A 14,656-nucleotide genomic window follows, 5' to 3' on the forward strand; every position below is an offset into this window, starting at 1 on the left:
ATACTATTTCTTTGGAATTTTTGAAACCTTGTTTCATGGTCTTGTGCATGAATGATTTTTAAAAATAATTGGTGTGTGCTTGAAGAGTGTGTATTCTCTATTGAATGCAGAGTTTTATATGTGATCATTAAATTATGTCTTTGGTTCAAATTTTCTGTATCTATGTGAATTTTATATCTGGTTGACATACAGTAATTAAGAGAAGCAAGTTTAACACACCTACTTATACTTAACAAGTTTCTAATTTTTGCTTCATATACGTTGAGGTTATTTTATTAGGAGTATTCAAGATTAAAATTATTATACCTTCCTATCATTATAAAGTGATCTTCTTTGTCCCTAGTAATGCTGTTGGTTTAATTATTTCTCTGTAGATGATTTTTTTTCTTTTTTCCTTCTGTTTTTAAAATCTTCTTTTGGGGGTGCCTGGGTGGCTCAGTCAGTTAAGCATCCAACTTTAGCTCAGGTCATGATCTTACGGTTTGCAGGTTTGGAGTCCTGCATCGGGATCTCTGCCGTCAGCAGGGAACCCACTTTGGATCCTCTGTCCCCCTCTCTCTTTCTCTGCCTCTCCCCCACTTGCTCTCTCTCCATCTCAAAATAAATAAACACTGATAAAAAAAATAAAAAGTAAAATCTTTGTTTAGTATTTGGTATTCTGGAGTATCAATATAATGCACCAAGTGCATTTCTTTTTTGTGGATTTCTTTTTATTCATTCATTTCTGTAAAATGGTGTCTTAATAGCTTGGGAACATCCTTACCCACTCTTCGAATAGTTCATCTCCTCCATTCTTCGTATTTTGATATTTTGGAACAAACCAGGTGCATTTTAGACCTTTATTCTATTGTCAATTTCTTTTTTTTAACTTCTCTTTCATACTTTATATCACATTTTTCTTTCCAAGGTTTATTTTGTAGAATTTATCCAGATCTATGTTTCAATTTATTAAATCTGTTTGATTATGTCTTGTTTAAATTCAATGTTTTCTGTTTTACTTCAACAATTATATAAATATACTTTATTTTAAAGTTCTTTTTAGATGTTTTTGCAAATATGAGTCATCATTTTGATAGTTTCTTGATGTTAGTGAGGTGTTAACACTATCTTTTATTTAAATATTTCACATATATTTTATATTCTATATCTCATAATAGAGTCCTAATATCTCATTATCCATAGTCCTCAGGGTGTAGATCTCTGGTCTGTTATTTCTTTTAATTCTCATTCATAGTACTTTTTTATTGGTTTGGTGTATTTTTTACCAAACTCAATCTGAGGGAATCTTGAGTCTAAAGGGGATATGCTTTCCTCCAGAGAAAATTCATGTTTGCTTATGATATTAGCTTTGAAACCTGGGATCACTTGAGATAACTAAAATCCTTTTAAGGATTTTGCTTAATACAAAAATGTCTCTTTTAGTTCTCTTAATTTGTGGAGGTCCAAGGCCTGCTGGACTCTAGATCCATGTGTTAATTTTAACATTTGCTTCTAGCATCTCTCCATCTCTGATTTCAGATCACTTATCTATCCATTTGTTATTTGCTCCTTTCCTTTTTCTGGTGTTAAGAGCTTTCCCTTATGTCTTAAGAATTTCAAAGTGTGTTATTCAGGATCTACTTGTACTATATTTTATAGTCCAAATAATTCTAGGATATTTTATATTTGGGTAAGAATAATATCCTAAAAATATTTTAATGATAGATTTTTAGTACTTTGAATCATATTCAAATTATATTTGAATCTAAATAATCTGAATAACTATATTAATAATGTATATATATTTTTTTATTTTTGAAAGAGAGAGCGTGAGCACAGGAGAGGGGCAGAGGAATAAGGAGAGAGAGAATCTCAAGCAGGCTCCAGGCCCAGCACCTGGGATCAACAACACAAGCTGAAATCAAAAGTCGGACACCCAACTGACAGAACCACCCAGGCACCCCAAAAATCTGTTTACAGTAGCTAAATTAATTTCAGACAGAGCAGACTTCAGAGCAAGGCAAATTATCAGAGGGGCATTATAGAGGGGCATTACATAATGATAGAGGGATCAATTCTCCCAAATTCTCCCAAAAAGGCATAACAATCCTTAATGAGGCAAAATAAATGAGGCAAAAACTAATGATCTATTTGAATTCATTAATAAGGAGCAATGGAAAATCTGCTCTAATATAGTAAATTCAGTTATTTTCCAATAACATATTTTTACTTAAGTTTTGAATATAAAAATGTCAGGCCTTTCTTTTTATTTTTTTATTTTTATTTTTATAAAATGTTTTATTTATTTATTTTGAGGGAGAGAGAGAGGGAGAGCATGACTGGGGAAGGGGCAGAGAGAGAGGGAGACAGAATCCCCAGCAGGCTCCACACTGTCAGCACAGAGCCCCATGCTGGGCTTGATCCCACAAACTATGAGATCATGACCTGAGCCAAAATCAAGAGTCAATCGCTTAACCTACTGAGCCACCCAGGCACCCCTTTCTTTTAAACTGGAAATAACTTACATATGCATAAAAGAAAAAAAATATCATTAAAACCTTTATTGAGACTTGGAAGCTTCCTTTATTTCTTTTATTATTTGACTTAGTAGTGTACCCATTTCTTAAAGAGTATGGTAAACCTATGGGTTCTTTCTCTAGAAAAAAGTACATACAACATAAATAGTTTTCAAAAAAACCCCACAAACACTTTTCATATCATTTCATAAGGCACATATATAACTTTATATAGAACTTCAGCAAGCACATATGCCACCAGTATTTATCCAGGAATGCCCCCAAACAGAAACAAGGATAGGAACCTCTGACTTAGCATTTAAATTACAGAAGCAATATAGACAATTGAGCCATACATACCTTACTTTCATAGCTTCTTCAGATTCTACAGAAACCATGACTGTCGGTAGGTTAAAAAATCTCAGTGTTTCCGTCTCTGTGAGTATTATCTCTATAGTCTTTTCTAGGTCTTCTTTTGTTACAATTTTTCCAGGTGTTGCCCTCACAACTCGTAAATCTAAAATACACGATTTTATAAAAATCATTTACTAATTGCTATTTTAATTATCATTTTACCAAAATATGATGGGTCATATATTGCAGGTGGCTTTTATGTGGTCAAAGAACAGACCATATTGTGAGATGTATTCAATCCCTTCAGAGGGATTCAATCCCTCTGAGTCTGGGGAAGATTACAATAATAATCCAATGCTCCTTGTCTATCTCTGAGAGGATGATCTTCCCTCCTGCAGCAGACACTGCTGATTGCCAAGTTTTCATTGGTAAGGCTTTCCCCCTTCCCTTGCCTCTTTCCATTAAGAAAATCAAGTGTTTAGTTTCCTAGCCTCTTTTGAAGCTAGGGGTCACCATGTGACAGAGTTCTGGGCAATGAGATAACAGTAGAAATACATAGGAAAGAAGACTTTCCTGGGGAAACTTTTACTTTCCTGATAAATAAAAGTGATATGGCTGGAGCTATTGCCTTTCTCCTTTCTGCTTTTAATGTGCATATAATATCCAGAGCTGGGGCAGATATTTTGAGACCATGAAGCAAGAAGGAAGAAGAAAAGGCTTAAGGAAAGAGAACAGCAGAGTCGCCAATCTAGAGTCTCACAGTTAAGCCACAGGATCCGATCCAAAAGCTATCTACCTTTTAAGTTCTTTTAATGTGAGAAAAATAAATGATTATTTAAGCCAATGGTAGTTGGGCATTACTTGTTGTCAGAAGTATTCCTGTTACATATCTTTTTTTTTTTTTTTTAACGTTTATTTATTTTTGGGACAGAGAGAGACAGAGCATGAACGGGGGAGGGGCAGAGAGAGAGGGAGACACAGAATCGGAAACAGGCTCCAGGCTCTGAGCCATCAGCCCAGAGCCCGACGCGGGGCTCGAACTCACGGACCGCAAGATCGTGACCTGGCTGAAGTCGGACGCTTAACCGACTGTGCCACCCAGGCGCCCCCGTTACATATCTTAACACCAAAGAGTCTATGAAGCACTTTTCCAACCTTATGAATATTTTCATTAATCCTTCATTATCATCTTAGCAGAAGACACATTCTTACTGCACTCCAAGGCAAGCGTTCCTCAAGTAGGTACCCACTTCACCCAGCACTTTTGATCATCCATTATTTCCTCATTTTTTTTACCTTTACTTTCATAATCCTTTACCTCATGTTTTATGTTCTGCTTGGAAGAAGCCACCCCTATTTGTTCTCCTGATAAATTATTAATCATCTTTAAAAACTCAAAAGTCAATAATGTTCTCTGTTAATTCTTTTCTTTTTTCCCACCTCAAAGGTGTTAATCTTTCCATTCAAAGTGCTCCCATCACACTCTGCATATGTCCTATTATGGCACTGATCACAGTGTAACAGAATGACTTATCTCCTGAGTTAGAAGCAGAGCACTCCTAAAAAAATTTTTTTAATGTTTATTTCAGAGAGAGAGAGAGATAGAGTGCAAGCAGGGAGGGGCAGAGAGAGAGGGACACACAGAATCTGAAGCAGGCTCCAGGCTCTTCAACTCTTCAACTCAAACTCTTCAACTATGAGATCATGACCTGAGCCAAAGTCAGAGGCTTAACTGACTGAGCCACCCAGGTGCCCTAGAAGCAAAGCACTTCTCAAACAGGATCTGTGATTCCTGAGGCTGGTGGTACAAGATTCTCACCTTGGTAACATTGATAGTACTCTGGTAATTCTCACGTAGCTACCCCTCTGGCCAGCATTTAGAAATCATTACCAGAGTTCTTTTATCTCAAGTATCTGACAAATAATATTTGCTAAAGAAATAAGGGACTGATACTGAAATAAATGATCACATTTTCATTACCTGTAAAACTAGTCAATTTTTCTCGTTTATAGGATGGTTCTTCTAGGTCTTCTGCTATTGATTCAGTAGTAGATACACTTGACTTAGAAACTATGCTGCTTCCTAAAACTGACCTTTAATAATGAAAAACAAAATTATTCATTTATTTAGATGTTCTTATGGGTAATTGAATACATGAACAAAAACATTATCATATTGAGAAATCAAATATCCTATAATCATATAAGAAAAATTGATAAAAGTAAACTACTTCTTTAAACATCAAACTGATTTGTAATATTCCTTAAGTAAAAAGTCGTTATTAAAAAAAAGTCATTATAAATATAATTTAGGGATAAAACATGTCAAACCTATGTCCAAAGTCCTGTGATGGATTCCCAATATATTTAGAATAAAAAGCTAAAATACAGCTTACCTATCCAGTGTCTCCATCTTCATTTATCACATTTCCCCCATCCTACCCCCTTTTTAAGTTCCTCAATCTTTTGGCACTCTCTTACTTTAGAGTCTCAGCCTAGAACATTCTTCCTTTCATTTTTCACCAATTTTCTGCTCTTCACTCAAATCCCATCTTAAATGTGATTTATTCAATTTTATAAAGGCCCTCTCAAGATTTAATTAAGAGAAAATCTACGTACTGGTTGGGAAATCAATACATTGAAGAATACAAAAATAATTTCTTTAAACATGTAAACAACATAATTTCATGATATTATATACTTTTCTCCCCTTTCTACTTATAGGTACAACTTGTCCTCAAAAAGGTAGGTACAGTGGGGGCACCTGGGTGGCACAGTCGGTTAAGCATCCGACTTCGGCTCAGGTCATCAATCTCACAGTTCATAAGTTTGAGCCCTGAGTTTGGCTCTGTGTTAACAGCTTGGAGCCTGGAACCTACTTTGTATTCTGTGTTTGCCTCTCTCTCTCTCTCTCTGCTCTTCTCTTCCCCTACTTGTGCTCTCTCTCTCTCAAAAATAGGTAAGTAAATTTTTTTTTAAAGGGTAGATACAGTTTACTGGAATATTCTTTGTTTTACAGAGCACTCCTATGGCTACTGCATGCAAATTTTGAGTCAGACTCTAGAGCAGCATATTTTCTCCTAAAATGTGCTTAGTTAACTTCTGGAACTTTTAATTGGTCAAATGGAAAATTACACACTCAAATATTTCCCCATAATCTTTAGATTATTTTAGGACATACTGTTTAATTATTGCAAACATTCTGAACTTCTCTACCATAAACATTAATAAAATTTCATTTCGCTTACATAAAGTGTCTACATAACACATGCATAACATTTCATTTATAAAAAAATTATGAAACAAAAGATAAATCAAACCCTAGGAGAACATGGATTTACATGGGATATTGGGGGGAGCAGAGCTGCTTCTTCCCATAAGTTGTAGCATAAAAGAAACAGAAGAAATACGTCTGTAGGTATGTGATTAGCTTCATCTTTTGGTTCCTCAAGAAAACTTGTATAAAACCCATATATTTTCTCAGAAATGTTTGGTGTGAGTGTTGGAGAACTCTTTTTTATTCTTATTCTTTAATTTTTTTTTACATTTATTTATTTTTGAGAGACAGAGCACAAGTGGGGGTGGGGGGTAGTGGGCAGAGAGAGAAGGAGACACAGGATCTGAAGCAGGCTCCAGGCTCTGAGCCGTCAGCACAGAGCCTGAGGCGGTGCTCGCACTCAGAAACCATGAGATCATGAGATCATGAAGTCGGACGCTTAACCAACTGAGTCACCCAGGCGCCCCGATTATTGGAGAACTCTTAAGACATGCAAACCTCTACACCTAAGTAAAACATGAGGGGAACATAGATGGCACACTAACATAGAGTGCAGGTGGGAGACCGAAGACAACTGACATCTAAGTTACATACATACAACTTAAATGAAAAGACAGCACATGTGATATAAAAAAGAACAATAGAATTGTATACTCTACCTTGTAAAGTGCCCTAACATACTAGGATTTAATGTATTCTGATAAAGGCTATACGAAGATATAAATTCTGCTGCAAATGATCCTTCTCGTGATGTCAGTAGTTTATTTGGCTTTGCTGTACCTGTATGTGGATCTGGATGGTAAAGAGGTCGGGGAGTGACATCAACTCCATGTGCATCAATTACCTGTGGAAAATCATTATTTAAAATGAAAAAGTAAAAAAAAAAAAAAAAAATGGTGGAGGGTTTTGAATAAATAGGCCCTAGAAAACAAAAAAAGTGGTAGGAAAAAAATAAGTATAATGTTTCTAGGTTGAAATAAACATGAAAAATTGAATAAAAGTTTTTATGCTTAAAAGGTTTCTTAACTAGGCCTACTTTTCAAAACAGTCTTATTCATGTTTTTACATGAATATATATGAGTAATATATGTTATATATAAGCAATGTATATTAGTTAATATCAGGGAAATTCAGAAATGTAGAGAGAATTCATGCAGATTGTTAATACTTTTGTATATTTAATTTTAATCTATAAATTTAAAAAATCACTATTATTCATTCAATATTTTATTAATAAACATTTCCCAATTTTTACATATTTCTGTTTGTTTTTGCCTAATTCTTAATCTTTTCAATTATGAAATTTAACACATACAGAAATACAGGTCTTACATTCAAGTTTTTAATCCATTTTGAGTTAATTTTTGTGTATGGTATAAATAATGGTCCAGATTCATTCTGGCTTTCCAGTTTTCCTAACTCTACTTATTGAAGATACTGTTTTTTTCCCCAATGTATACTTTGCTCTTTGATTGTAAATTAATTAGTCATATATGTGTGGGTTCATTTCTGGGCTCTCTATTCAGTTCCATTGATCTATGTATCTGTTTTTGATCTATGTGTTCATGTGCAAATACCATACTGTTTTAATTACTATAGCTGTGTAATATACTTTGAAATCAGAGAGGGTGATGTCTCCAGCTTTTTTCTAAGACTGCTTTAGCTATTCAGGGTCTTTGTTGCTTCATACAAAAATATATGCCCTTTCTCCACATCCTTGCCAAAAAGAGTTGTTTCTTTTGTTGTTGATTTTAGCCATTCTGACAGGTGTGAGGTGATATCTCATTGTAGTTTTTATTTGTATTTCCCTGTTGATCAGTGAGGTTGAGCCTCTTTATTGATATTTTCTATTGGATGTGATGGTCATCAGACCTTCTTTTACTTCTTTATTCATGGTTTCTTTGGTTCTATGAAGACATTTATAGTGATTTCTTTTAAATCTCTTTTTGTTAAATCTGACATCTGGTTCTTCCCACAGTTTCGATTGCCTGTATTTTTTTCTTAAATATGGGTCATATTTTTCTCTAGGTACTGATATCTCCTTCCTTTCTAAAACTTGTTATTGCTATTTACTTGTTCATTTGTTTAGTGATTACCTGGATTATTTTAGTGCGATTTATTTCCCCATAATAGGTTGAACTGTGTCAACTGTGACATGTTGAAGTCTTAATCCCCAGTACTTCAGATTGTGAAAATAGGGTTTTTGCAGACTTAAGCAAGTTAAGATGAGATCATTAGGGTAAGCCCTAATCCAGTATAACTGATGTCTTTATAAAAAGGGAAAATTTTGACACAGATGTACATAGAGGTAAGACATTATGAAAACACACGGGGAGACCACAATATGAAGACAGAGGATTGGAGTGATAGATCTACAAACCAAGAAATTTCTATGACTACCAGAGCTAGAAGGGAAACATCCGTTCTTATCGTATTCAGAGAGTGCATGTTCATGCTAACATGTTGATTTCAGATTTCTGTCCTCCAGAACTATGAGACAATGAATTTCTATTGTTTTAAGTCATATAGTTTGTGGTACTTTGCTAATGCAGCTGAAGGACTAGTATGCACCCCCCCCAACCCCAACACTTACTCCCACACAATGTTAATTGTGCTTCTCAGGGACAAATAGCTTTGGGTATGCCCCAAACCATCCTGGAGTGACAAAGGTACTATTAGGGCTCTCTACTATACTTCTTTTTTTAAAGATTTATTTTTTATTTTTAGAGGAAGGGGAGAGGGACAAAGGGGGAAGGGAGGAGGGAGGGGGGTTGAGAGAGAGAGAGAGAGAGAGAGAGAGAGAGAGAATATCAAGAAGGCTCCATGTTCAGCACAGAGCATGACACAGGGCTCAATTCCATGACCCTGGGGTCATAACCTGAGCCAAAATCAAGAGTCAAATTCCCAACAGACTGAGCCACCCAGGAGCCGCCTTTCTACTACTCTCACCCCGTCCACACTGAGCTGTTAAACTTCACTAACTGCCAGCTGACTGTTCTATTGTTTTCAATGCCCTGGGGCACAAATTCTCTAATCCAATCAAATTGTGGCTGCTTTCAGGGACTATTCTCTGAGGTCAATGTTTGATATTGAAAATGCTCCTCCCAGTAGCCTTATTCTTTCTGCCTCTGAATTTGACTACTCTAGGTATCTCATATAAGAGGAATCACACAGAATCTTCCCCTTTGTTACTGGCTTATTTCAATTAACATAATATATTCAAGGATCATCTATACCCTAGCATGTGTTGGAATTTCATTTCTTTTTGAAGCTAAAAATTTTCCAGTGTGTGTGTGTGTGTGTGTGTGTGTGTGTGTGTTTGTGTGTGTATCAAATTTTGTTTATTCATCATCTGCTGATGGAAACTTGGGTTGCTTCCACCTTTTAGCTATTGTGAATAATGCTGCTATGAATATAGGTGTACAAGTATCTGTTCAAGCTTCTACTTTCAATTCGTTTGGATATAGACCAAGAAGTGGAATTACTGGATCATATGGTAATTCTATACATATATTTTTTATTTATTGGTATTTTTATTTTCTAATTTTTTGAGAGGGAGGGAGGAACTAGAAGGAGGAGAGAGAACATCTCAAGCAGACTCCAAACTCAGCACAGAGCCTGATATGGGCTCAATCCCACAACCTTGGGATCATGACCTAAGCTAAAATCAAGAGTCAGATGCTCAACCTACTGAGCTACCAGGTGCGCCTGATAGGTCTATTTTTAATTTTTTGAGAAATCATAACACTGTTTTCCATAGCAACTACACCATTACACATTTCTGTCAACAGTGCACAAAGTTTCCAAATTCTCAGTATATTCACCAACATTTGTTCTTTTCCTTTTTTTTTTTTTTTTTAGCCATTGTAATGAGCCTTGGGTGATACCTTATTGTGGTTTTGATCTGCAGTTTCCTAATGATTAGTGATGTTGAGCATTTTTTCAAGTGCTGTTGGCTATTTGTAGATCTTCTTTTGAAAAGTATCAAGTACTTTGTCTATTTTTTAATTGGGCCACTTATTTGTTTGTTGTTGAGTTGTAGGAGTCCTTTGTATATTCTGAATATTAACCCCTTATCAGATTTTCAAATATATTTTCCTCATCCCATAGGTTGCTTTTCATTGTGTTGTGTCCTATGATGCAAAGGTTTCTAATGTTTGATGTAGTTCATTATATCCATTTTTTTCTTTTGCTGTATATGCTTTTGGTATTCTATCTAAGAAATAATTGCCAAACCAGTGTCAAAAAGTTTTTCCCTATGCTTTCTTCTAAGAATTTTAGTGTTGTAGCTATAAGAGCTTGATACGTTTTGAGTTATTTTTGTATATAAGAGTCCTACATCATTCTTTGCATGTAGATATCTAATTTTCCTAACATCTTTGTTGAAAAGACTGTCCTTTCCCCATTGCACAGAATTGGCATCCTTGCTGAAAGTCATTTGAACATATTTGTAGGGTCCTCTGTTGTTTTCTATTGGTTTATGTGTCTGTCTTTATGCTAGTACTATGCTACATTGATTACTACAGTTTCATAGTAAGTTTTGAAATCAGGAGGTGTGAGACCTCCAACTTTGTGGTTCTGTTTTAAGATTGTTTTGGCAATTCGGGGTCTCTTAATATTCCATACGAGTTTTAAAATAGATTTTTTATTTCCACAAAAAAATATCATTGAGGATTTGAGAGGGATTGCATTGAATCTGTATCTTGTTTTGGGTGGTATTGACATCTTAAGAAATATTCCAATGTATAAACAAGGGATGTTTTCCCATTTATCATCTCCTTTCATTTATTTCAGCAATTTTTGTAGTTATCAGTGTACATTTTTCACTTTCTTAGTTAAGTTTATTCCTAAGTATTTTTATTATTTTTGATATGCTGTAAATGGAAATCTTTTTTCTTAATTTTTTTGGATTATTCATTGCTAGTGTATAGACACACGACTAATTTTTGTGTGTTAATTTTCCATCCTACAACTTGCTGAATTTATTAGTTCTAAGTACTTTTTAAACAAAATGTTTATTTATTTATTTTGGGGCACCTGTGTGGCTCAGTTGGTTAAGTAACTGACTTGATTTCAGCCCTGGTCATGATCTGAGCCCCTGAGATGGGCTTTTACGTATCGTAATATTATATAATACGTATGTATTGTATATATGTATGTATAATATACACATAATACATATAATGTATATATAATAATATATCATTGTTATGGACTTAATGTTTGTACCCCAAATTCATATCGGTCTCCTAATCCCAATGTGATGGTATTGGAAGGTAGAACCTCTGAAAGGTAATTAGGTCATGAAGGTTGAGACCTCATGAATGGGATTAGTACCCTTCTGAAAAGAGGCCAGAACTAGCTAAATCACTTTCCACCATGTAATACACTGAGAATATACTGAGGATAACTTGAAAATTTAGCAGTCTGCAACCTGGAAGAAGGTCCTCACTAGAACCCAACCATGCTGGCGTTCTAATCTTGGGCTTCCAGCCCCAGAACTGTGAGACATAAATTTCTTTGTTTATAAGCCATCCAGTCTATAATACTTTGTTATGACAGCCTGAGATAATATAGTACCCATTTGTTAAAATTATATAAGCTTATTTCCATTGTGTGGCTATTATAAGCAAAGCTGCTATAAACATTTGTGTATAGTTTTTATATAAACTGATACTTTCTTTTCTCTTGAGTAGATACCTAGATGTGGAATGGCTGGATGATATAGTAGGTATATATTTAGCATTGAATAAAGTGCTAAATGGTTTTTCATTTTTCATTCCTACTAGCAGTGTATGAGAATTGTTCCTCCACATACTTGCCCACATTCGGTATGATCAGTCTTTTAATTTTAGCTATTCTAATAGGTGTACAACAGTATCTCATAGTTTCAATCTGCATTTCCTAATGACTAATGCAGATTGTCATTTGATGTGCTCATTTGCTATCTGTATATGTACTTTGTTGAAGTATTTGCTCAAATGTTTTGTTCATTTTAAATATGAAGTTGTCTTAATATTGTTTTGAGAATTATTTATATATTTTGGTTATAAGTACTTTATCAGATGTTTGCTTTATAAATATTATTTCCCACTGTATGGTTTCTTTTTCCATCCTTTTAGCATTCTTTCAAAGATCAGAAGCTTTAATTTTGATAGAGTCCAATTTACCAATTTTATCTTTAATGGACTGTGTTTTTTCGGTCATATCTAAAAAAGTCATTGTCTAGCCCATTCAGATTTATATATTACATACTTTTCTGTATATATATTATACTTTGATTAAAAGTTTTAAAAATTCGGGGCGCCTGGGTGGCGCAGTGGGTTAAGCATCCGACTTCAACCAGGTCACGATCTCGCGGTACGTGAGTTCGAGCCCCGCGTCAGGCTCTGGGCTGATGGCTCGGAGCCTGGAGCCTGTTTCCAATTCTGTGTCTCCCTCTCTCTCTGCCCCTCCCCCGTTCATGTTCTGTCTCTCTCTGTCACAAAAATAAATAAAAAACGTTGAAAAAAAATTAAAACAAAAAGTTTTAAAAATTCAATTCTTAGTTAAATGTTTTCTTATTTTTTTTTAACATTTATTCATTTTTGAGGGCGAGAAACAGAGAGAGAGAGAGAGAGAGAGAGAGAGCGAGGGCATGAGCAGGGAAGGGGCAGAGAGAGAGGCAGGATCCAGGATCCAAAGGAGGCTCCAGGCCCTGAGCTGTCAGCACAGAGCCTGACATGGGGCTCAAACTTATGAACCATGAGATCATGACCTGAGCTGAAGTCCTAGGCTTAACCAACTAAGCCACCCAGGCACTTTTAATTAAACATTTTCTAATGAGATAACCAATTTGTGATAATTTATATTTGCTAGAGTACATTACCAAGAAGAATGGATGTTAGCTTTACTACCTATATTATAGCTAGGTTAGCTATTATTAACACCATAATCAACTAGTTCTTAAGGTCATGAGTAGACTTTCCTCACTCCACCCTAATGTTTCTATTACCAGTAATGAATTATAGAAGCCAACAGCCAATGTTACACTGTAAGATATGTCATGTGGCAAAGACTCTAACAAAATCAATGTATCAATATTAGAAGTGAGTTCATTACTTCAAAGCAGGATATTTTCTACTTTTAACATTTCAGTCAAGTTTTTTATGATGCCATTTTCAAATAAACTCAGAATTCTAAAGAATATTACCTGTATGACTGTCCTTGGGGTAGAAATACTCATTTTTTCTGCTTTTATCTCAGGTGCAATTGTCAAGGTTTTTGACAGAGCCATTCTGCTTTGGTTTGCACCACTATATCCTTTTGTTTGGGTCCCTTTTACTGTGCTGATAAAGCTAATAGACTTCTTTGGCTGTGGGCCAGTGCTCCTATATCAAGAAAAGATAACATAACACGAAGGATTCATGATTGAAGGAAAATTAACCAACAATAAAAATCAGACTTTCATTTAGAAACATGGAAACAATCTGAACATAGGTACAAGAAAGAATAATAGCTACTTGAGAGTTCAATATGTATAAGCATAGTTCTAGAATGTTTACATGCATTGTATCACTTTTTTTTTTCTCATAATCCTTAAGAGGTTGTTATAAATATCATTTTATTTATTTATATATGAAATTTATTGTCAAATTGGTTTCCATACAACACCCAGTGCTCATCCCAAAAGGTGCCCTCCTCAATACCCATCACCCACCCTCTCCTCCCCCCCACCCCCCATCAACCCTCAGTTTGCTCTCAGTTCTCAAAAGTCTCTTATGCTTTGGCTCTCTCCCACTCTAACCTCTTTTTTTTTTTTTTTCCTTCACCTCCTCCATGGGTTTCTGTTAAGTTTCTCAGGATCCACATAAGAGTGAAACCATATGGTATCTGTCTTTCTCTGTATGGCTTATTGCACTTAGCATCACACTCTCCAGTTCCATCCACGTTGCTACAAAGGGCCATATTTCATTTTTTCTCATTGCCATGTAGTACTCCATTGTGTATATAAACCACAATTTCTTTATCCATTCATCAGTTGATGGACATTTAGGCTCTTTCCACAATTTGGCTATTGTTGAGAGTGCTGCTATGAACATTGGGGTACAAGTGCCCCTATGCATCAGTACTCCTGTATCCCTTGGGTAAATTCCTAGCAGTGCTATTGCTGGGTCATAGGGTAGGTCTATTTTTAATTTTCTGAGGAACCTCCACACTGTTTTCCAGAGTGGCTGCACCAATTTGCATTCCCACTAACAGTGCAAGAGGGTTCCCGTTTCTCCACATCCTCGCCAGCATCTATAGTCTCCTGATTTGTTCATTTTGGCCACTCTGACTGGCGTGAGGTGGTATCTCAGTGTGGTTTTGATTTGTATTTCCCTGATAAGGAGCGACGTTGAGCATCTTTTCATGTGCCTGTTGGCCATCCGGATGTCTTCTTTAGAGAAGTGTCTATTCATGTTTTCTGCCCATTTCTTCACTAGGTTATTTGCTTTTCGGGTTGGACTTTGGTGAGCTCTTTATAGATTTTGGATACTAGCCCTTTGTC

The 14,656-nt window shown here is 35.5% G+C and overlaps 1 protein-coding gene across 1 annotated transcript in view; it reads right to left on the reverse strand.

Moving 5' to 3' along the window:
- Window positions 1–14,656, reverse strand: part of DNAI4 (dynein axonemal intermediate chain 4) — an 81,914-nt gene that overhangs the window by 52,970 nt on the left and 14,288 nt on the right. The window contains 4 exon segments of the mRNA XM_040470567.1: window positions 2,856–3,012; window positions 4,831–4,943; window positions 6,786–6,970; window positions 13,319–13,496. Coding sequence (XP_040326501.1) covers window positions 2,856–3,012; window positions 4,831–4,943; window positions 6,786–6,970; window positions 13,319–13,496 — 633 coding nt within the window.

This window comes from Herpailurus yagouaroundi, unplaced genomic scaffold, assembly GCF_014898765.1.
Source record: "Herpailurus yagouaroundi ecotype Mexico unplaced genomic scaffold, PumYag 77, whole genome shotgun sequence".
NCBI lineage: Eukaryota > Metazoa > Chordata > Mammalia > Carnivora > Felidae > Herpailurus > Herpailurus yagouaroundi.